The sequence below is a fragment of the Pinus tabuliformis genome, chromosome 4_1 (assembly GCF_031772625.1).
Source record: "Pinus tabuliformis cultivar Carrire ecotype Pingquan chromosome 4_1, CPIR1, whole genome shotgun sequence".
NCBI classification, from domain to species: domain Eukaryota; kingdom Viridiplantae; phylum Streptophyta; class Pinopsida; order Pinales; family Pinaceae; genus Pinus; species Pinus tabuliformis.
This window is the reverse complement of record NC_142303.1, coordinates 9,222,792-9,248,134: the sequence shown is the minus strand read 5'-3', so window position 1 is coordinate 9,248,134 and position 25,343 is coordinate 9,222,792. Positions and strand designations below refer to the sequence as shown.

The following is a 25,343-nucleotide window of genomic DNA, read 5'->3' as shown; positions in this document are numbered from 1 at the left end:
AAGTTATAAACTAAGGGTCCCTGGACGACCATGATGTTCATATGAACTGTTTTCCCTTTCAATGTAATTGGAACATTGGGGAGAATCCCTAACGGGTGACTGGTTCCTTTATCAAAACCTGATAGATTTCTCATCTCAGGTAAAAGCGCCGGGCAACCCAGTGCTTTCCAAGCAATAGAGGAAAGGATACTCACAGATGCCCCTTCATCAATGATAGTTCCAGCCATCACCATTTTGTAAATTTGGACTATGATTCTGAATGGGATACTGGCTGGTAACCGGGGTCTGCCTAGTTGATTCCAATCAAAGGATACAACCAGGTTGCTTGGTGGTGGGACCGAATATACGGCCGGATACGACCCTGACGATGTTCCTTCCCACGATAAAGGAATGGGCGCATTGTCCTGATGCTCATCAGAGTCTGTGTTGATGAAAAGGATATGGACGGTGTCATCTTTATCCTCTTCAGTGAGGGTGTCATTTGAAGATGGGTCTTCAATGACAGAGTCATTGGATGATGAAACCTCTGAAGGAAGAACCGGGTCAACTGCCGTTTCGACCTTTAGACTTTCGTCTGGTCTGGATTCAGTAGGTTCATTCTCAATGACCGACACTTCAACTGACCACTTGAGCGGTTCAGCTGGATTTTCAACTATCGAGGGATTAGGCGCGAGTTTTTGGTATCCAGGAGGAAGTCGTAACGGTGAAACCGGACGATCTTCTAAAACTCTCTTTGCCTCATCTAAGAATGGACATCGGTGGATGGCATGCTCGCCTTCACACAACATACAGGGTGATCTTGGTCTCCCTCTTCGTCCTTCACTCTCGCTAGTTGACGGACTGCAATCAACATGACTACCAGAGGTTGATGCTACCGGATTGTGCAACCTTGGGGACCAGTCCCTTAGTATCCGGGGAATACAAGGACATTCACAATGGAAGTGGGCCCCTTTGCAAATGACACATGGCAATTTAGGCCCGGTCAGTGCAGTGTGTGGGTTTTTGTCAGCTGTCTTTTGCTTGCCCCCAGTCGCCTTCGCCATAGGCCCCTTCTGCTTCTTTTCTCTCTTCTTCTTTTCCTTCTTCTCCATGGGAGGCTGACTTTTGCCGGCTCTACCTTGTGAAGATGAAGGATCAGAGGAAGAATTGTAAGAAGTGGATGGCTGGTGGGTAGTTCTAGATTGGTCTGACTGTTGATTCGACTGCTCAGGATTAGTGGCGATCTGGACTACATTAGTTGAAAAGAGCCATACAGGTAGGCCAATTGTCAATCCTGGAAGTGACAATGTGGCCATATGAGGCGCGCCAACATCTCGCCAAGAGGAGAAGGGATTTGGACTTCCACCAAGGTTATTTCCTTGGTTGGTGGGCTCCATACTTTTCAACTGAAAGATCAACGTGGGAATAACAGGTGATTATGTTCCGCTTAAAATAAATTTTATTAACGACGCTTTTAGACACAAACTTGCTTTTTCATGTTTTAAGAGTCGAGAAAAAGCTAAAGATGACTCTAGTCGCCTTCGATGTTTTAACGAGCCCGAAGTGACAAATGCTCGGATGGACTTTTTCAGTTATAGAGTTTGAAAAAGGCCAAAAGAAACTTCTCTGGAGATCTAGGCAGAGGGTGTGCCAAACCTTTCGCGAAACCACAGAATACGTTTTACGGTACGGGTGGTCGATCTTCGTGAATGCTGTGTTCACTGCATCACGATCAGTAGGGCGGCCGACACGGCTTCCTATGGATAAAGGATAATTGCCTATAGGGGTCTCCCAATATATACGCGACGGTACGTGGGAGCACAAGTCTGTATTAGTGCCACTGACTCTCAAGAGGAATCACCCACCTTCGTAGAGATCGACAGTCACTATGTTTAACGACGCCGGAACACGTCTCTACCTAGACCTCTATGTGTTTGCGTTATGTTACAAAGCGTTGTTATGTAAATTGGATTTATTTTAATGTTGATCTTGCTTAGCAGTTTGCCTTTAAGGATCACCACGAGATGTATATAACAAATTCCTGAATGCAGTCTAAGATGAGAAGCAAACTTTTCAATCTTTCAACTTTGAAAACCTTAACTACTGAGGGAAAAGAAAGGAAAATCTTTTCACACAGATCATAGAGCACACACTAAATGCAAATTTTTCCTAAATCGTCAAGCAAACAGTCAAATGCAAAATGCACAATGCATGTATTTTCTTTTCCCTTTCTTAATGTGGATGGATTACAAAAAGAAAGTGGTTATATAACTTTGACTTCGATTTAAAGCGAAAACAAACAAGTTTGTCCAAAATCAAAAGACACCTTAAGATTTACTTGTTTAATCACTGGAAATGCATGAAATCAAACCATACTAACGAAAGTAAAATGACTAATCAGCTATGGACAGCAAACAAGCTAACTCTTTAGACCAGCAAAATGCTTAACACAGGTTCAGATCTAAGAGGCCAAAAGCAAGACTAGTTTACTCTTTGTTATGGGAAATTGTAAATGAGTAAGAAATACAAAGAACAAGTACAATTTCGTTATATAACAGAGGCAGAATGATGGCAAGTAATATTGGTTTCAGAACAGGTACAAGACTGACACTTAGCAGCAAAATCTAAGTGAAAACAGGCAAGAGAAAGGGAGGAAACCCCAAATGCACTAGGCAAATTTGGGCCAACGCAGGTGCTGCACAGCCAAACTGGCTCTCAGCGCAGGTAGCCCCTTCGGGACCTGCGTTGCAAAGTAGGTAGCCTATGTACTACCTGCTTTGGAAAACGAGAATTGCGTTTTCACAGTTTCCGGGTCATAATTTTCTCAAAAATGCACGGTTTTTGCTCAAATCAGAAACAATCAGTCAAGCACACTCAAAGGGATGATTAGGAAGGTGCAAAGCTATCACTAAGAGCTTACAAGGATCCTTGTAGATCAGCTCTTCAAATCATGAACTTGCTTAGAAATGAGCTAGAGTAGCTGCCCTCTACTTCGCTTTTGATATAGTCAAAAGCTTTTCGATTTGGTACTCTTTTGTTCAGGAAATGAATAGCAAAATACTACAAACACAATCAAACGGATACGATTCCCCAGCGGAGTCGCCAATTTGTTGTAGGGAAAAGTATCTGACTCGGATGACCCTATCCCACTCTAAGGGTGATAGTTCCTTAGCAACAACTGTAAAACAAACTACTTAAGGTTTACTTCTTTATGAAAGCAAAAGAGAATGGAGAAATGCACTAACCGTTGCCTTGTGCTTAATGTCAAATCCAAACTCTTCTCTTTGGCCGCTTGCTCCTAGCTCCTTGTTCTTTTGCTTTCCCAGCTACAATGAGATCCTGCAAAATAACAAAGAAGGAGACTACAAGAGGCATGCAATCATAACTGGTTCATGGATTAGTGTAAACCAAACATGCAATCATCACAATATATTATTGAAACAAGAGCACATAGAAGAACCTCAATAGCTTTTATTAATGAATAAGTAAAGGTTCTGAGAGTATTACAACCATTGAAGGCTCCAACCTAGCAACATCTCCCAGCAGAAAGAATTGCTCTTCTTCACCTCCCTCAAACAATCACCCAATAGCTCAATAGTGAAACCAACAGCATATCATTACTTTGCACAAAATTCCAGCCTCCTGAGCTCATAGGAGAGAGCTAAATATATAGATGAATTGAGAAAGGATGAGTCAGCTTGCAACTGATGTGTAGCTGCCTTGTGTCCTCTCTCTCTTCAGTTAATCTTTAGTTGATCTTCAGTTCTTGAGTCCACTTGGAGAACTTTGCTTCCACTTGGAGAAACAGAGCCTCTGACTCATCACAAGGCGAAATACCTGATCCAAGTGTCATTTTTGGAAGATTCCAAAGCAATGACTCATTGTGCCACTTGTCCCATCTCGCTCAGCGCAGGTGGCCTTTGTCCCACTTGCTTTGCAATGCAGGTACACCATGGAGCAACTGAGTTTCAGCGCAGAAACCTAGTGGAGCACCTGCTTTGATTTCAGGATTGCTTGTTTTTGAGTGTTTTCAGGTGGAGAACTGATCTGAGAGCTGTTGGTTTGCTGACCTTGCTCCTCTAGGGGTAGGAACATCATGTTTAGGGAACTTTGGATCCCTTGGATTATTGACAATTCATGCTTGTTGCTGTAAGGCACAAAATTGTCTATAACACTTCTCTCCAGAATTTAAGTTGTAAGTTTGCTGCTAATAGCATAGTTCTTGCCATTTCCTGGACTGTTCAGTTTCTTCTTTCAACTACCCCATTTTGCTGATGTGTTCTCGCAACTGAGAAATCCCTTTTAAGTCCATGAATATTATAGAAGTCACTAAACTTGTTTGATGTGAATTCTCATCCTTTGTCTGTTCTGAGGCACTTAAATTTTGAATATTTTTAATTTTCTACAAGGGCTTTCAGATTCTTAAAACACTCAAAAGTTTCAGATTTATACTTTATGAAATATATCCACATAATTCTAGTATAACCATCAAAAAATAACACAAAGTACCTTTCTCCTTGGAGTGCTTGATTTCTAGTTGGCCCACATACATCAGCATGGATGATCTCTAAGGGCTTCGATGTAGAGTGTTCCTTTTTCTTGTGGCTAATTCTGGTCCGCTTTCCATGTTGACATGGACCAAATGCTGCTTGATTTGGTTTGAACAGCCTTGGGATGTCTCGTAAAACTTTGATCTTGCTGATATTGATCATATTTTTGAAGCTTGTATCTCCAAGTCGCGTGTGCCATAGCCAACTCTCATCTGTCTGACTCAGGTAGCATTTATTTTCTTGAATCTTGTTTAGAATGTAAATGTTGTCTGGTGTCCTCACCCCTGTTTCCACAAGTTTCCCTGAGGCAGAGTTCCTTATTTCATAGTCTTTGGTGTTGAAAATGACCTTATGTCCTTTATCACAGATTTGGCTGACACTTAGGAGGTTATGTTTGAGCCCGTCAACTAGTAGAGCATCTTGAGCTTTTCCTTTTCCATTGATCAGAGTAACTGTTCCTTTTCCTGCAATTCTTCCAGATCCACTTCCAAAGGACACATTCCCTTCCTTTTTGCTTAGTGAGACAAACTTCCTTCTGTCTCTTGTCATGTGTCTGGAGCACCCGCTATCCATAAACCACTGGTTTCCATTATTTTGAGCATATAGAGCCAGGCCGCATTTATCCATGCGTGAGTTCTTGCTACTCGTCTTTCTTCCTTTGAGTGGGTAGTCTTGTTCATAGTGTCCATTATTGTAGCAGAAAGAGCAAATTAGATCAAATTTGGTCAAGGGATCAATGAATTAAAGGCTTTGATTTGTCCCTGCCTTTTGGGGGCGTATGAGTTGATTATTCTATCCTTTAGCTTTGTCTTTTCACTTCTGTGAGCCATAAAATGTCTGGCTTGATGATCGAAGTTTTTACAATGAAAGCAGTGTCCAAGAAATATGGTTTTTTACTTGTTGAAGCAACCACGATTTGAGTCGATTTCCATCTTGGGAATTACTCCTCCTTGGTTCTTCGGATTTGCGATAGGCCTTTGGTGGAGTACAGGTTTGTATTTGTTGTAGTGTCCATGATTTGACTCCACATTCTTCTTTCGAGCAACTCTCTCTTCATTATTGGGATCTGGGATGGACTTTTGATAACATACTTTTTCATCTTTTGAATTGTAGGAAAGTGCAATGGCATAGATTTTAGCATTATTATTAGTGCTTGAGGATTCTCCTTTGAAACCTATTCCAGACATGTCATGTTGAGATTTTTGATTTTTCAGAATAGTCTCAAGTATTTGAGAGCTTTTACAGCCCTTATTAATTTTCTCCAACTCCTTTCTTAGAGACACAATTTTGGCCTCACGTTCTTCACAAGTCTCTTCCTTTTCTTTAAGCTTTGCTTCCAAGAGATCTTCTCTCCTTCTTATTTCCTCGTCTTCCACTTTGAGTGAAATGATTTTGTTCTGTAGTTTCTCATTTTCTTCAATGGCACTTATTAACAGTTCATCTACATTTCCTTCCAGCCCTGAGTCATCATCATCTGCGAGTGCCATGAAAAATGCTTCTTGGCTTTCATCATGATCACTTTCCTCATCTGATTTCTTTTTGATGACCATAAACTCATCCTCATCAAACTCATCTCGCTTGGAGAAGAAGTTTTTTTTGATGAACCCTTTCTTTTTATGTGCCATTCTTTTAGAATTTCCTTCATCATCACTGCCATGTTTATGAGGACATTTTGCTACATAATGACCTATTTTACCACATTTAAAACAGATAAGAGGATACTTTCCTTTAAGCTTAGATCCTCTCTTAAGCTTTCGTACAAATTGAGCCAATTCGGATTCCACATCTCACTCATCACTATAGTCATTCCTTTCTTTCCCCTTCTTTGACTTTGAGGCCTTTAATGTTGCATCTTTGGAGCTTGGGCCACCTTTCCTCATTTCATAGGTAGTGAGAATTCTATGGAATTCATCCATTTTGAGGGTATCTAGATCCTTCGCTTCTTCTATAGTGCTTATTTTGGAGTCAAATCTATCTGGAAGAGACCTTAATACCTTTTGAACAATGGTACTTTCTTTCACTTTTTTGTCCAATCCTTTCAGGGAATTTACCACTTTAGCTACTCAGAGGAGGTATGCCGCAATATCTTCTTCATCTTCCATCCTCAAACTTCCAAATTGTCTTCTGTGAGTTTGAAGCTTTGCCTTTTTGACTTTTGAGTCTCCATCGTATAGGCCAACTAGCTTCTCCCACATTTCTTTGGCAGAGGTACAATGCATGATTTTTGTAAACTCGGAATCAGTGATTCCACCAGTGATGGAGTTCATGGCCTTTGCATTTGCAATGTAGGCTTTCCTCTCGTCTTGGCCTGTTGGAAGAGTAGAAGTAGTTTTATATTCATTTTGAACAAAATGCCAGACTTCCGGTCCAAGGGACATTAAGTAATAGGTCATTATTTTCTTCTAGAAACCAAAGTTAGTTCCATCGAACAAAGGAGGTCTTCCTGATGCTTCGTGATTTCTCATCATGGTTGCAGATCGTCCTTCAAGCTGTTAGGCTAGTATGAAGAAACCTGGCTCTAATACCAATTGTTGGAAATACTGAGAGGGGGGTGAATTAGTATTTCTTACAACTTTTATTCTAGTGATTGCCAAAAGCAAATATAGATATGTATATGTATACACAAAACACAAAAGCCAGTAGCTGGAATAAATGCTTTTATTAAAAACTAAAGACAGTACAACGAAATAAATATAATATAAATATATATCTGATTGTGAATAGTTTCCAATCTCCAACTTGGACTTCAGTGAGGCTCCAACGTCCAGAGCACCAACTCTGTTTTGCAGTGGTTCTACACTTAGGAGCACCTACCCCTAATGACCTAAGTCTTGTTCAGTTCTAAGGCTCCAACCTCTTGGGCTCCAACCCAATCTTAGTATCAACTATTTTGCTGCAGTTTTCTGCACCCAACCCTGCTGAGCTTCTGCCTTTCTCCAGTTCTCTTGCTTCTCTGGTCTCTCCTGCCTCTTATCTATTCTTTGGCTTCCTCTCTTACAGATTATGCATAAATTCACAACACTTCACCTTGTTTTTCTATTTTTATTTATTTCAGGCACCTCTGACTGATCGTTTCCACTTTCCTTCACCCCTTTGACTTCCTCCTCGATCGTTGTTGTTTCCTCTAACTTGCTTGATATTTTAGCTTCCCTCCTTGATGGATGTGACTCCCTCTATGCTGGCATTCCATTCAAATTCTTGGCTTTACGGTCACTGTGTGTTAAAAACTATAATCCAAGCTCGTTTTTTCAATGATAACAGGCATCCACAACCCCCTGTGCATATATGTTCCAGTCCACGTTTCGCTTCCGATCGTGTTAAACGCATGTATGTAAGGTTTTGGCAGCCGATGGATAGTGTTAATATATATATATATATATATAAATTGCCTTTTATTTTTGTTGATCACTGCACCCCGACGCGATATTTCCCTGTCACATCTGCCTTGATCTCCACCATCGATTGCCCACAATCCAATGGTCTTCACTATGTTTACCGCATGGTTAAACCCCACACACTTTCCTCGTCATCTCACTGTCCGTCGCATGATCGGACGGTAGTCGCAAGCCCCGATCGCGCGAATTGTGTGCACGTTAACCCATGGGGGTAGCGCTAAACCCCGCAAACTTTCCTCTTCGTCTAACCATCCATTCTACAATCAGACGGTAGTCGCAAGCCCCGATCGCACAACCTGCATACACATTAACCTGCGGGGGCAGCGGTTTTCATCTGCCACATGTCATATTGTGACTAGATCACGTGGCCATATACGGATACTGCCATCCTCCCATGGGTGGTGCAGGGGATACCGCTTACCGCGAAATAGCCTGTCCCCCTGGCTGTTAACCTCTGCGTTAATTTCTTGTGCGATAGCCATTGGATTTGCCGTGTGGAGATCTAAGGACTCTCGACCACCCATTTCTGCTGCTACTCGATGCTTCCTCCATAGCTGCATCTTTGGTTTCCTCAGCTTTCTGCGCAGTAGAATCCTTACACTCACGTGCTTTATTCACAGCTGTATCTGTAGTTTCTCTTGTCTTTTCTACTACAGAATCTTTAGTCTCTCGTGTTTTGTCCACAGTGGTGTCCTTGACTTCCTATGTCTTGTCCGTGACAGAATCCTTGGCATTCTCGATTTTTTCTTGGAGGCCCTTGAAGGCCGACATGGTGCCCTCCTTGATACTACCTAGTGCAGAAGAGGCAGACTCGGTGCTGGCATCTTTGGCAACATGTGCCATCCATTTTGCAGATTCCAAGTTATCAGAGGCATTTTCCCGTCTCTCTTCTGCCTCCTGGCCAGAAGGTCTTCTCACATTTTCTTGTTCTGAAGCCATTGATCTGTACCTTGAAAATCAAAATTATCAGTTCAACTATTTCACAGCTCTAGAATCAAAATAATTTCACTGCATGTATAAAACAAATATCTCATGAATTTCCTATGCTTTGTGTGCTCCTCTTCTTCCACTTTGTCTACTTCTCTCATCTCTATCTCCTCCTCAAATATTTCCATATTGACATCAATGAAAATATGTGTCTAACAAGAGCTCAGGAGACTTGTAAACAGGCTATAAATAGCTGAGAGTAAGATGTAATAGAGGTTCAACTTTTGGAGATTATTCCTCCTCTATTCAGTCCAGCTTCTCATCTTCATTCTAACAATATAAGCTTCTCTTGCCATTATATGTTCAATGTCCATTCTCTTTGTTGTTCTATGCTTGCACTTGCATTGTTCATGTTTTCTTTATGTTTAAGGCTATATAATTGTCATCTTATCTCTTCTTTGGTATATTAGATTCGCAAGCTTCTTCACTACCTATAGCTAGCCATCCATATGTGGTCAGATATGCATCTTCCAGTATAGTCAATATTCTCTTTTGCTGGCTGTAGGTAGCCATTGATGTATGTTTATGTATGCAATCTACTGGTATAGTCAGTATTCTCCATCTATCCATTGAATTTATAACTTATTGAACATTTGTTGTCTAAATCCTTGTATTGGTGAGAGTGTTCATGCATGCATTGAGTGAAAACAGAGCTAAAATGGTTATTTAACTTGATCCAAACCATCATTTATTCCAATAGTTCAGAGAAAAATATTGAATATTATATGTTACTAGGCATATCCGAGCTACAACCTAGAAGCGTTTCTTGGAGTGATAAAATAATTGGCACCATTGCCGAGCAGAGAAAACTGAAGCTGAGCATCCCTGGGAAACGACATAGATCCAACTTTGATGATAGACAGAGTCTGGGGATTTTTCTGGTTGTAATCATCTATCTGGTGACTCTACTAGAGGCCAAACCTCTTGGCAAGTCCACTTGATAGTTCTAGCTTAGTTTCTGAGGCATACTTGGAGAAATCCTCAAAAGCTACAAGCTGGCCCAGTGCCTGACGCTGAAAAGATCATCAAAGAGAGAAAGGTATTGCAGAAGGGACCATCAGGATCAGGTAAACCTAAACAATCTTCTATATCTCTTTGAGAAAGGGTTGTAATAGAACAAATACATGTTGAGAGTATAACATCTAATACTAGCAGTGAAAAAAAATCTCAAAGATTCATAAAGCTCCTTATTCTTTAGGTTCTCCTTTTGTCATAAGCCCAACAGAAACCTCACTTCATATCCATCATACTCCTTTAGTCCTGTCAGTCACTCCTCATCCCTCTATCATTTAGACTACCAGTACTCTTTTAGCCACCATGGCTATGGCAAGCCCACAAGAGCCTTCCAAAATGGAAAGAATCAGAACTGCTAGATATGGACCTCTAATACTGCCCACTCCTCTGAATGCCATGCCTACTAGAGAATATCAGAAATATAGGCCTAAGTTCACTGGAACTGAAGGTTTTAATACTAAAGAACATCTTGAGTCATTTTATAGCTATGTTGATAATCTGGACATTAGTGAAGATGATGTGTGGATGAAAGTCTTTCTCCAAAGCCTAGATGGAGAGGCTAGAAAATGGTTCAGAGAACTAAACCCCAGATGTATAGCAGATATTGAAGCTTTAGATGATGCATTCCTAAATCATTGGGGGGACAACAAGGATCTCCTCTACTACTACACTGAGTTTGGGAACTTAAAAGTGGGAAAATGGTGAGTTCTTGTCTAATTTTAATAAGAGGTTTAACGGTTTGTACAATAAGATACCAGCTAAAGTAAAACCTACTACTACCTCTGCTAAACTCACCTATGCTAGTGCTTTTGATTTTGACTTCCGCCTACTATTGAGAGAGAGGTGTTGTGCTACTTTGGCTGACATGTATGATGCAACCTTGGAAGTAGAATCAAACATCATGGCTGCAGAGAAGCTCAAGGAAAATGTTGATAGAAGAAGACAAAGGGGCGAGTCTTCATCATCATCTGATCCTAAGATAGATAAAATGACCAAAATGATCGAGTCATTAGCCTCTGAAATCTCTAAATTGAAGGTTGAGTAGCACCCAGGGAAAGGAAGAATACCTAATACCTTTGCCCCAAGAAATCCAAATCCAAATCCATATAGAGGAACAAATGAGTAGTTGTAGATTTTTCAAAGAAACAAAGATGCTAATGAAGACTAAAGGGAGAAGGCTCATTTTCAAAATGAAGTAATGGAAGAAGAGCAGTTTGAAGAAGATGATGAGATTCATTCTCTGGAAGACAAAGGCAATGCTTCCTTTCTGACCTCAATTGCCTATGAAAAGTCATTATGCAATGACCAGATCAGCTAAGAATGGGGTGGTGAAGCTATTCTACAAACTGTAGATTAGCAAAGATATAATTTGAGGTCAAAGATAAATAATGCCAAGGAAACTGCTATTCAAAAATATGTTGTCCCTATAATACAACAAGCTAATAAACAAAAACAACTGGCAGTTGATCCCATGATCCTCAAAGCTCCAGCCCATGAGGTAAGAGGCCTTGACAAGTCTCCTTCTCCTTTCAGTTTTCAATCAGAAATTCTAGCTGCTTCATTTATTTTTATGAAGCACTTGCTTCCAAAGATCTTGAAGTGCTTCACCGAAGCAGGTCTTCCTTTCCATAGCTCATAAGGAGTCTTTTCACAATTTGGTCTTAATTGAGTTCGATTAAGTGTATAGACAGTTGTTCCTACTGCTTCTCTCCAGAATTTAGGTTGTAAGTTTGCTGCTAATAGCATAGTTCTTGCTATTTCTTGGACTGTTTGGTTTCTTCTTTCAACTACCCCATTTTTCTCAGTTTTTCTGGTAGCCAAGAATTCCCTTTTAGTTCCGTGAATATTATAGAACTCACTAAACTCGTTTGATGAGAATTCTCATCCTCTGTCTATTCTGAGGCACTTAATTTTTGAATCTTTCTCATTTTCTACAAGGGATTTTAGATTCTTAAAACACTCAAAAGTTTCAAATTTATACTCTATGAAATACATCCACATCATTCTAGTATAATCATCAACAAGTAACACAAAGTACCTTTCTCCTTGGAGTGCTTGATTTCTAGTTGGCCCACATACATCATCATGGATGATCTCTAAGGGCTTCGATGTAGAGTGTTCCTTTTTCTTGTGGCTAATTCTGGTCTGCTTTCCATGTTGACATGGACCAAATGCTGCTTGATTTGGTTTGAACAGCCTTGGGATGTCTCGTAAAACTTTGATCTTGCTGATATTGATCATATTTTTGAAGCTTGTATCTCCAAGTCGCGTGTGCCATAGCCAACTCTCATCTGTCTGACTCAGGTAGCATTTATTTTCTTGAATCTTGTTTAGAATGTAAATGTTGTCTGGTGTCCTCACCCCTGTTTCCACAAGTTTCCCTGAGGCAGAGTTCCTTATTTCATAGTCTTTGGTGTTGAAAATGACCTTATGTCCTTTATCACAGATTTGGCTGACACTTAGGAGGTTATGTTTGAGCCCGTCAACTAGCAGAGCATCTTGAGCTTTTCCTTTTCCATTGATCAGAGTAACTATTCCTTTTCCTATAATTCTGCAAGATCCGCTTCCAAAGGACACATTCCCTTCCTTTTTTCTCAGTGAGATAAACTTCCTTCTATCTCCTATCATGTGTCTGGAGCACCCACTATCTATAAACCACTGGTTTCCATTATTTTGAGCATATAGATCCCGATCGCATTTATCCATGTTGGAGTTCTTGCTACTCATCTTTCTTCCTTTGAGTGGGTAGTCTTGTTCATAGTGTCCATTATTGTAGCAGAGAGAGAAAATTAGATCAAATTTGGTCAAGGGATCAATGAATTAAAGGCTTTGATTTGTCCCTTCCTTTTGGGGGCATATGAGTTGATTATTCTATCCTTTAGCTTTGTCTTTTCACTTCTGCGAGCCATACAATGTCTGGCTTGATGACCAAAGTTTTTACAGTGAAAGCAGTGTCCAAGAAATATGGTTTTGTACTTGTTGAAGCAACCACGATTTGAGTTGATTTCCATCCTGGGAATTACTCCTCCTTGGTTCTTCGGAATTGCGATAGGCCTTTGGTGGAGTACAGGTTTGTATTTTTTGTAGTGTCCATGATTTGACTCCACATTCCTCTTTGGAGCAACTCTCTCTTCGTTCTTGGGATCTGTGATGCACTTTTGATAGCATAATTTTTCATCTTTTGAATTGCAGGAAAGTGCATCAGCATAGCTTTTAGCATTATTCTTAGTGCTTGAGGATTTTCCTTTGAATCCTATTCCAGACTTGTCATGTTGAGGTTTTTGATTTTTCAGAATAGTCTCAAGTATTTGAGAGCTTTTATAGCCCTTTTTAATTTTCTCCAACTCCTTTCTTAGAGACACTATTTCAGCCTCACGTTCTTCATAGGTCTCTTCCTTTTCTTTAAGCTTTGCTTCCAAGAGATCTTCTCTCCTTCTTATTTCCTCGTTTTCCACTTTGAGAGAAATGATTTTGTTCCATAGTTCCTCATTTTCTTCAATGGAACTTATTAACAGTTCATCTACATTTCCTTCCAGCCCTGAGTCATCATCATGTGCAAGTGCCATGAATAATGCTTCTTGGCTTTCATAATGATCACTTTCCTCATCTGATTTATTTTTTATGACCATAAAATCATCCTCATCAGACTAATCTTGCTTGGAGAAGAAGTTTTTGTTATTGAACCCTTTCTTTTTATGTGCCATTCTTTTATAATTTCCTTCATCATCACTGTCATGTTTATGAGGACATTTTGCTGCATAATGACCTATTTTACCACATTTAAAATAGATAAGAGGATACTTGCCTTTAAGCTTCGATCCTCTCTTCAACTTTCATACAAATTGAGCCAATTCGGGTTCCACATCTGACTCATCACTATAGTCATTCCTTTCTTTCCCCTTCTTTGACTTTTGTTGTAGATCTAACCCAGAAATATATGATAATAGAAATAAACCCATAAACAATAAGATAGAAATGGATAGAAATGCTTCTTTATTAATCAAACCTTTAAGGTAGGGCAACACCATACATTCACTCCTTAAGGAAGGAGAACACTCCACAAGCCATATGCCTATTCATACAAGAATACTTCTCTTCATATCCTCCATGTGGAGTCTCTAGCCTCTATATAGGCCTCATACATACAATACCATGGGTCATTACCATGGTTCCCTCATACCATCAACTAATACCATGGGCCCCTTACATTATTATTAACTACTTGTGGTCCCTTACATGACATGGGTTAACCACCTTATTTATTACTATGGCCCATCCCATTATTAAATTATTACCGTGGGTACCTCCCTTGGTACCCCATATTATCCCCCCTAGGTATATAACATTCCACCCCCCTAAGCATGTTTCGTTCCCGAAACATGGGAAGAACATAAATAATAAGATCTACTCAAAAGAATAGTCCACTGGTACCATGCACGTGCATCTAGCCATCCAAGAGAAAAGTGAACCCTTGATCTCGCTGGTGTCTCGCTCGCTTGAGATGGAAGTTGACCTTGGCAGCTCTTCTGTGTTGATGTGTAGTAGGTGAATCTTCTCTCCTCGCTATCCTTCATGTGACTACTTGTTTTCCATCTTGATGGTTGTCTTGCGGGAAGATGTGGGTGATGATATGTTGAACTTTTAATCCACGATGGCTTTTTCTTGACTTGACTCTGCTGTGGTGCCTGTTGTGGTGTCTTCTTTTTCAATATGACTTCAACCACTGAGCCCTCCTCTGATGTATCATCACCTGTAACCTTTTCTTCTGCAGCCTCTATTTGTGTTTGATTATTGATCATCAGAGGCTCATCATCTGATGTGTCAATCCCTTGAACATCTTCTGCTTCAGCCTCCTTGGACTCTACCTGCTTATTAATGGAAATATCCTGTAATGTAATTTTCTTCTTTTTATACCAGAGCTTCAGGAATTTCTTCTGCACATTAAGATTGGTAGTACCCACTAATTCCATCCAAGGGTATCCCAAAACAACATCCATGTTATTCATATCTGAAGCATAAAAATCACCATGAAACACATACTTATCCATAGAAAGCTTCAAATCCTTATAGATTTGAACATCCTTATCATCAACCTGTGTATGTTCAATTTGTTTTGCTGGGACTTGCAATTTTTTTGCCAAATTAACATTGATAAAATTATGCTTGCAACTCGGATTTATAGACAATGATTTTCTTCTTCTGAATCAATCCATGAACCTGCAATAAGGATATACCAGTAGGAAATAACCGCACATGTTTCTTCTTATCTTGTTTCTAGCATGAGACCATCTGTCTAAAAGTAATTTTTCAAATTCTTCATCGGGCAGGTTGGAACACTTCTTTTGGTTAAGTAATCCCCACCATGTGGTAGCCTCATCTCTAAAGTTCTGCACTACCCACCATTTCCAACTTTTGTCCCATACTGACTGTTTTTGTTTTATGCATTCTTCAATAGTAACACCATTATCTTTCCCTGTAAAATATAGCTTCTCCATGAGAAAAATTCACTTACTTGGCGAAAATTTGTAATTGTCACAGTTTTGTCAATATTGCTTAGAATCCTTATTATAACCTGTTTTTAGAAATGGAACAATCATTCTTCATCCACCCATGTGATAAAAATCCTGATCCAGGCACTAGAATTCCATATCTGCGCTGCAACTCTCCCGCCGTCACCAAAATCTCTGCAAAAAGAGCTGATTTTAAATCAGCGATATCTCCCTCATTCGGACTCCGATTCGACTGATGTTGTTTTTGAAATTGGGTATTTTTTCTCAAAAATTTCAGATCTACAATTAGATTTTGTAGATCTTGCACCAAAACGTCAAGATCTGCGCCGCAAACTCGCTGCCCTGAAAATTGTCTGCAACCCCAGTGATTTTTAAATCAGCGATATCTCCTTTATCCGGACTCCGATTCAACTGATTTTTTTTTGAAATCGGCTATTTTTTCACAAGGAATACAGATCTACAATTAGAGTCTGCAGATCTTGCACCAAAACGTACACATCTGATCTGCAAAGTCGCCGCCCCCAAAACCCTGTAAAAAATAAAAACAATCTCCACCTTTGTGCCCAAGAAAGTGCTATGATACCACTTGTTGTAGCTCTGATACCAATTGTCGTAGATCCAACCCAGAAATATATGATAATAGAAATAAACCCAGAAACAATAAGATAGAAATGGATAGAAATGCTTCTTTATTAATCAAACCCTTAAGGTAGGGCAACGCCATACATTCACTCCTTAAGGAAGGAGAACACTCCACAAGCCATATGCCTGTTCATACAAGAATACTTCTCTTCATATCCTCCATTGGAGTCTTTAGCCTCTATATAGGCCTCATACATACAATACCATGGGTCATTACCATGGTTCCCTCATACCATCAACTAATACCATGGGCCCATTACATTATTATTAACTACTTGTGGTCCCTTACATGACATGGGTTAACCACCTTATTTATTACTATGGCCCATCCCATTATTACATTATTACCTTGGGTACCTCCCTTGGTACCCCATATTATCCCCCCTAGGTATATAACATTCCACCCCCCTAAGCATGTTTCGTCCCCAAAACATGGGAAGAACATAAAGCATGTTAATGTGTCTCATTATATGGCAAAAGCAAAAAAATACTCAAATGAAAAAAGATAAAAAAAATAATAATATAAAAATATCAATTAAATGAGTTGAGTTTCATATTTGTTAATTATAAAAAAGAAATGCTAAATTTGTAACAATGCTAACTCACAATAAATTTTGGTAAAAGCCATAGTGAACCTATTTAATGGGTTTAGAAAATATAAATAATGTTATAAAAAGTAAATACTAAATTTGCAAATAAGTCAACTGATAGTAAATATTGATAAATACTATGGTTAATCACTCAAATTTATAAATAACTTTATGTAAAGCTAAATGAAATGCTAAAACTCTTTAAAAGTATATATAAAAATAGAAGTAGAATTTCTAAACAAATAATTTTATATATTATATTTTGAATAATATAAAATACGTTATTATAATCATAATTAAAAATTTTATTATAAAAAATATAAAATATATTTTAAAAATTTTCAAAAAATAATTTTAACATTTTGTTATATATTATCTTCAAATTTCTATTAAAAAAATTGATTTTATAAACTTGAAAGGGTAGTTTCTTGGGTCGCGGTTTTATATATACGAAAATACGAACATTTTTACTAGTATTTTAATAATAATTAAAAAATATGCTTACTTTTTATTTTTAAATTTGTTTAGCAATCTTTAGAATGTTTACAACACATCTTTTAAAGAAATTGGAATTAAAAAACATAAATCAATAGAGAAATGGGGGGTCGCGGTTTTTTCACTACTTAAAAATTTATGTAAAATATTAATGATATCTTTTAAAGAAAATGAATAAATTAGATAAAAATTATATATTAAATTTTAGAAAAAAATATGACATGAAGTTGAATTTAAATTGACATGTTTTGTCTTCTTTTTCCACCACCTAATTTGTAATGATTTTGTAAATTTAAGAGTAAACATTCTAACTCCATTTATTTTTATAAAAATTCTTTGCCACAAAAAGGGAAATAGTGATACACATTAACATGCTTTTAGCATACTCAAAAGAGTAGTCCACTGGTACCATGCATGTGCATCTAGCCATCCAAGAGAAAAGTGAACCCTCGATCTCGTTGGTGTCTCGCTCGCTTGAGATGGAAGTTGACCGTGGGAGCTCTTCTGTGTTGATGTGTAGTAGGTGGATCTTCTCTCCTCGCTATCCTTCATGTGACTACTTGTTTTCCATCTTGATGGTTATCTTGCGGGGTGATGTGGGTGATGATATGTTGAACTTTTAATCCACGATGGCTTTTTCTTGACTTCACTCTGCTGTGGTGCTTGTTGTGGTGTCTTCTTTTTCAATATGACTTCAACCACTGAGCCCTCCTCTGATGTATCATCACCTGTAACCTTTTCTTCTGCAGCCTCTGTTTTTGTTTGATTGTTGATCATCAGAGGCCCATCATCTGATGTATCAGTCCCTTGAACATCTTCTGCTTCAGCCTCCTTGGACTCTACCTGCTTATTAATGGAAATATCCTGTAATGTAATTTTCTTCTTTTTATACCAGAGCTTCAGGAATTTCTTCTGCACATTAATATTGGTAGTACCCACTAATTCCATCCAAGGGTATCCCAAAACAACATCCATGTTATTCATATCTGAAGCATAAAAATCACCATGAAACACATACTTATCCATAGAAAGCTTCAAATCCTTATAGATTTGAACATCCTTATCATCAACCTGTGTATGTTCAATTTGTTTTGCTGGGACTTGCAATTTTTTTGCCAAATTAACATTGATAAAATTATGCTTGCAACTCGGATTTATAGACACAATGATTTTCTCCTTCTGAATCAATCCATGAACCTGCAATAAGGATATACCAGTAGGAAATAACCCCACATGTTTCTCCTTATCTTGTTTTCTAGCATGAGACCATCTGTCTAAAAGTAATTTTTCAAATTCTTCATCGGGCAGGTTGGAACACTTCTTTTGGTTAAGTAATCCCCACCATGTGGTAGCCTCATCTCTAAAGTTCTACACTACCTACCATTTCCAACCTTTGTCCCATACTGACTTTTTTTGTTTTATGCATTCTTCAATAGTAACACCATTATCTTTCCGTGTAAAATATAGCTTCTCCATGAGAAAAATTCACTTACTTGGCGAAAATTTGTAATTGTCACAGTTTTGTCAATATTGCTCGGAATCCTTATTATGACCTGTTTTTAGAAATGGAACAATCATTCTGCATCTGCCCATGTGATAGAAATCCTGATCCAAGCACTAGAATTCCAGATCTGCGCTGCAACTCCCCCGCCGTCACCAAAATCTCTGCAAAAAGAGCTGATTTTAAATCAGCGATATCTCCCTCATTCGGACTCCGATTCGACTGATTTTTTTTTGAAATTGGGTAATTTTTCTCAAAAAATTCAGATCTACAATTAGATTTTGTAGATCTTGCACCAGAACGTCGAGTTCTGCGCCACAAACTCGCTGCCCTGAAAATTGTCTACAACCCCACTGATTTTTAAATCAGCGATATCTCCTTTATCCGGACTCCGATTCAACCGATTTTTTTTTTGAAATCGACTATTTTTTCACAAGGAATACAGATCTGCAATTAGAGTTTGCAGATCTTGCACCAAAAATTACACATATGATCTGCAAAGTCGCCGCCCCCGAAACCCTGCAAAAAATAAAAACAATCTCCACCTTTGTGCCCAAGAAAGTGCTCTGATACCACTTGTTGTAGCTCTGATACCAATTGTTGTAGATCTAACCCAGAAATATATGATAATAGAAATAAACCTAGAAACAATAATATAGAAATGGATAGAAATGCTTCTTTATTAATCAAACCCTTAAGGTAGGGCAACACCATACATTCACTCCTTAAGGAAGGAGAACACTCCACAAGCCATATGCATGTTCATACAAGAATAATTCTCTTCATATCCTCCATGTGGAGTCTCTAGCCTCTGTATAGGCCTCATACATACAATACCATGGGTCATTACCATGGTTCCCTCATACCATCAACTAATACCATGGGCCCATTACATTATTATTAACTACTTGTGGTCCCTTACATGACATGGGTTAACCACCTTATTTATTACTATGGCCCATCCCATTATTACATTATTACCTTGGGTACCTACCTTGGTACCCCATATTAACCCCCCTAGGTATATAACATTCCAACCCCCTAAGCATGTTTCGTCCCCGAAACATGGGAAGAATATAAATAATAAGATCTACTCAAAAGAGTAGTCCACTGGTACCATGCACGTGCATCTAGCCATCCAAGAGAAAAGTGAACTCTCGATCTCGCTGGTGTCTCGCTCGCTTGAGATGGAAGTTGACCGTGGCAGCTCTTCTGTGTTGATGTGTAGTAGGTGGATCTTCTCTCCTCGCTATCCTTCATGTGACTACTTGTTTTCCATCTTGATGGTTGTCTTGCGGGGTGATGTGGGTGATGATATGTTGAAATTTTAATCCATGATGGCTTTTTCTTGACTTGACTCTGCTATGGTGCCTGTTGTGGTGTCTTCTTTTTCAATATGACTTCAACCACTGAGCCCTCCTCTGATGTATCATCACCTGTAACCTTTTCTTCTGCAGCCTCTGTTTGTGTTTGATTGTTGATCATCAGAGGCTCATCATCTGATGTGTCAGTCCCTTGAACATCTTCTGCTTCAGCCTCCTTGGACTGTACCTGCTTATTAATGGAAATATCCTGTAATGTAATTTTCTTCTTTTTATACCAGAGCTTCAGGAATTTCTTCTGCACATTAATATTGGTAGTACCCACTAATTCCATCCAAGGGAATCCCAAAACAACATCCATGTTATTCATATCTGAAGCATAAAAATCACCATGAAACACATACTTATCCATAGAAAGCTTCAAATCCTTATAGACTTGAACATCCTTATCATCAACCTGTGTATGTTCAATTTTTTTTGCTGGGACTTGCAATTTTTTTGCCAAATTAATATTGATAAAATTATGCTTGCAACTCAGATTTATAGACATAATGATTTTCTCATTCTGAATCAATCCATGAACCTGCAATAAGGATATATCAGTAGGAAATAACCCCACATCTTTCTCCTTATCTTGTTTTCTAGCATGAGACCATCTGTCTAAAAGTAATTTTTCAAATTCTTTATCGGGCAGGTTGGAACACTTCTTTGGGTTAAGTAATCCCCACCATGTGGTAGCCTCATCTCTAAAGTTCTGCACTACCCACCATTTCCAACTTTTGTCCCATACTGGATTTTTTTGTTTTATGTATTCTTCAATAGTAACACCATTATCTTTCCCTGTAAAATATATCTTCTCCATGAGAAAAATTCACTTACTTGGCGAAAATTTGTAATTGTCACAGTTTTGTCAATATTGCTCAGAATCCTTATTATGACCTATTTTTAGAAATGGAACAATCATTCTGCATCTGCCCATGTGATAAAAATCCTGATCCAGGCACTAGAATTCCAGATCTGCGCTGCAACTCTCCCGTTGTCACCAAAATCTCTGCAAAAAGAGCTGATTTTAAATCAACGATATCTCCCTCATTCGAACTCCAATTCGACTGATTTGTTTTTTGAAATTGGGTAATTTTTCTCAAACAATTCAGATATACAATTAGATTTTGTAGATATTGCACCAGAATGTTGATATCTGCGCCGCAAACTCGCTGCCTTGAAAATTATCTGCAACCCCACTGATTTTTAAATCAGCGATATCTCCTTTATCCGGGCTCCGATTCAACATATTTTTTTTTGAAATCGGCTATTTTTTCACAGGGAATACAGATCTGCAATTAGAGTCTGCAGATATTGCACCAAAACATACACATCTGATCTGCAAAGTCGCCGCCCCCGAAACCCTGCAAAAAATAAAAACAATCTCCACCTTTGTGCCCAAGAAAGTGCTCTGATACCACTTGTCGTAGCTCTGATACCAATTGTTGTAGATCTAACCCAGAAATATATGATAATAGAAAGAAACCCAGGAACAATAAGATAGAAATGGATAGAAATGCTTCTTTATTAATCAAACCCTTAAGGTAGGGCAACACCATACATTCACTCCTTAAGGAAGGAGAACACTCCACAAGCCATATGCCTGTTCATACAAGAATACTTCTCTTCATATCCTCCATGTGGAGTCTCTAGCGTCTATATAGGCCTAATACATGCAATACCATGGGTCATTACCATGGTTCCCTCATACCATCAACTAATACCATGGGTCCATTACATTATTATTAACTACTTGTGGTCCCTTACATGACATGGGTTAACCACCTTATTTATTACTATGGCCCATCCCATTATTACATTATTACCTTGGGTACCTCCCTTGGTACCCCATATTATCCCCCTAGGTATATAACAACTTTGAGACCTTGAATGCTGCATCTTTGGAGCTTGGGCCACCTTTCCTCATTTCATAAACAGTGAGAATTCCATGGAATTAATCCATTTTGAGGGTATCTGGATTCTTCACTTCTTCTATAACGCTTATTTTGGAGTCAAATCTGTCTGGAAGAGACCTTAATACCTTTTGAACAATGGTACTTTCTTCCACTTTTTCGTCCAATCCTTTCAAGGAATTTACCACTTCAGCTACTCGGAGGAGGTATGCTGCAATATCTTCTTCATCTTCCATCCTCAAACTTCCAAATTGTCTTCTGTGAGTTTGAAGCTTTGCCTTTTTTACTTTTGAGTCTCCATCGTACAGGCCAAAGTTCTAGCTTCTCCCACATTTCTTTGGCAGAGGTACAGTGCATGATTTTCGTACACTCGAAATCAGTGATTCCACTAGTGATGGAGTTCATGGCATTTGTATTTGCGATGTAGGCTTTCCTCTCATCTTCGTCCGTTGGAAGAGTGGAAGTAGTTTTATATTCATTTTGAACGAAATGCCAAACTTTGGGTCCAAGGGACATTAAGTAGTAGGTCATTCTTTTCTTTCAGAAACCAAATTTAGTCCCATCGAACAAAGGAGGTATTCCTGATGCATTGTGATTTCTCATCATGGTTGCAGATCCTTCTTCAAGCTGTTAGGCTAGTATGAAGAAACCTGGCTCTGATACCAATTGTTGGAAATACTGAGAGGAGGGGTCAATGAGTATTTCTTACAATTTTTATTCTAGTGATTGCCAAAAGCATATATTAATATGTATGTGTATACACAAAACACAGAAACCAGTAGATGGAATAAATGCTTTTACTAAAAACTCAAGACAATACAATGAAATAAATACAATATAAATATATATCTCACTGTGAATAGTTGCCAAGCTCCAACTTGAACTTCAGTGAGGCTCCAACCTCCAGAGAACCAACTCTATTTTGTAGTGGTTCTACACTTAGGGGCACCTACCCCTAATGACCTAAGTCTTGTTCACTTCTGAGGCTCCAACCTCTTGGGCTCCAACCCAATCTTAGTATCAACTGTTTTGTTGTAGTTTTCTGCACCCAACCCTGTTGAGCTTCTGCCTTTCTCCAGTTCTCCTGCTTCTCTGGTCTCTCCTACCTCTTATCTATTCTTTGGCTTCCTCTCTTACAGATTATGCATACATTCACAACACTTCACCTTGTGTTTCTGCTTTTATTTATTTCAGGCACCTCTGACTGATCGTTTCCACTTTCCTTTGCCCCTTTGACTTCCTCCTTAATTGTTGTTGTTTCCTTTGACTTGCTTGATCTTTTAGCTTCCCTCCTTGATCACTGTGACTTCCTCTGTGCTCGCATTCCATTCAAATTCTTGGATTTACGGTCATTGTGTGTTAAAAACTATAATCCAGGCCCGTTTTTTCAATGATAACAGGCATCCACAACCCCTGTGCATATATGTTCCAGTCCACTTTTCACCTCTGATCGTGTTAAACGCATGTATGTAAGGTTTTGGCAGCTGATGGATAGTGTTAAAATATATATATTTATATAAACTTCCTTTTGTTGATCACTGCACCCCTATGTAATATTTCCCTGTCACATCCACCTTGATCTCCACCATCGATCGCGCACGATACAACGTCTCCACTATGTTTACCGCATGATTAAACCTCGTGCACTTTCCTCGTCATCTGATTGTCCGTCACATGATCGGACAGTAGTCACAAACCCCAATCGCATGACTTGTGCACACATTAACCCACGGGGGCAGTGTTAAAACCTACACACTTTCCTCGTCATCTGATCATCCATCGCATGATCGAACGGTAGTCACATGCCTTGATCACGCAACTTGCATACGTGTTAACCTGCAGGGGTAACTGTTTTCATCTGCCACACGTCATATTGTGACTGGATCGTGCGGCCATATACGGATACCGCCATCCTCCCATTGGCAGTGCAGGGGATACCGCTTACCGCGAAATAGCCTATCGTCTTGGCCGTTAAGCTCCGCTTGCCTTTCCTATGCGATAGCTGTTGGATTTGTCACGTGGAGATCTAACGACTCTCGACCACACGTTTCCACTGCTGCCCGATGCTTTCTCCATAGCTGCATCTTTGGTTTCCTCAGCTTTCTGCGCAGCAGAATCCTTATACTCACGCGCTTTATTCACAGCTATATCTGTAGTTTCTCTTGTCTTGTCTGCTACAAAATCTTTAGTCTCTTTTGTTTTGTCCACAGTGGTGTCCTTGAATTCCTGTGTCTTGTCCGTGATAGAATCCTTGGCATTCTCGATTTTTTCTTGGAGGTCCTTGAAGGCCAACATGGTGCCGTCCTTGATACTACCTAGTGCAGAAGAGGTAGACTCGATGCTGGCATCTTTGGCAACATGTGCCATCCATTTTGTAGATTCCAAGTTATCACAGGCATTTTCCCATCTCTCTTCCGCCTCCCAGCCAGAAGGTCTTCTCGTGTTTTTCTGTTCTGAAGCCATTGATCTATACCTTGAAAATCAAAATTATCAGTTCAACTATTTCACAGCTCTAGAATCAAAATAATTTCACTACATGTATAAAACAAATCTCTCATGATTTTCCTATGCTTTGTGTGCTCCTCTTCTTCGGCTCTACCTGCTTCTCTCATCTCTATCTGCTCCTCAAATATTGCCATATTGACATCAATGACAATCTGTGTCCAACAAGAGCTCAGGAGAATTGTAAACAGGCTATAAATAGCTAAGACTAAGATGTAATAGAGGTTCAACTTTTGGAGATTATTCCTCCTCTATTCATTCAAGCTTCTCATCTTCATTCTAACAATATAAGCTTCTCTTGCCATTATATATTCAATGTCCATTCTCTTTGGTGTTCTAAGCTTGCACTTGCACTGTTCATGTTTTATTTGTGTTTAATGCTAGATAACTGTCATCTTATCTCTTCTTTGATATATTAGATTCACAAGCTTCTTTGCTACCTATAGCTAACCATCCATATGTGGTCAGATATGCATCTGCCAGTATAGTCAATATTCTCTTCTGCTGGTTGTAGGTATCCATTGATGTATGTTTATGTATGCAATCTACTGGTATAGTCAGTATTCTCCATCTATCCAGTGAATTTATAACTTATTGAGCATTATTTGTCTAAATCCTTGTATTGGTGATAGCGTTCATGCATGCATTGAGTGAACATAGAGCTGAAATGGTTACCTAACTTGATCCAAACCATCATTTATTCCAATAGTTCAGAGAACAATATTGAAGATTATATGTTACTAGGCATGTTCAAGCTACATCCTAGGAGAGTTTCTTGGAGTGATAAAGTAATAGGTGCCATTGCCGGGGAGAGGAAACTAAAGCTCAGTTTCACTGGGAAACGACATAGATCCAACTTTGGTGATAGACAAAGTCTGGGGAATTTTTTGGTTGTAATAAT

General features: G+C 39.0%; 1 protein-coding gene across 1 annotated transcript; it reads right to left on the bottom strand.

The window, feature by feature from the left end:
• Positions 1–8,383: 8,383 nt before the first annotated feature.
• On the bottom strand, positions 8,384–24,403 carry LOC149173972 (uncharacterized). The gene is made up of 2 exons (XM_089420690.1): positions 23,998–24,403; positions 8,384–8,622 (listed from the first exon to the last, which is right to left on the bottom strand). The coding sequence occupies exons 1-2, from the start codon at positions 24,401–24,403 to the stop codon at positions 8,384–8,386; spliced, it is 645 nt and encodes a 214-aa protein (XP_089276816.1).
• Positions 24,404–25,343: the final 940 nt, after the last annotated feature.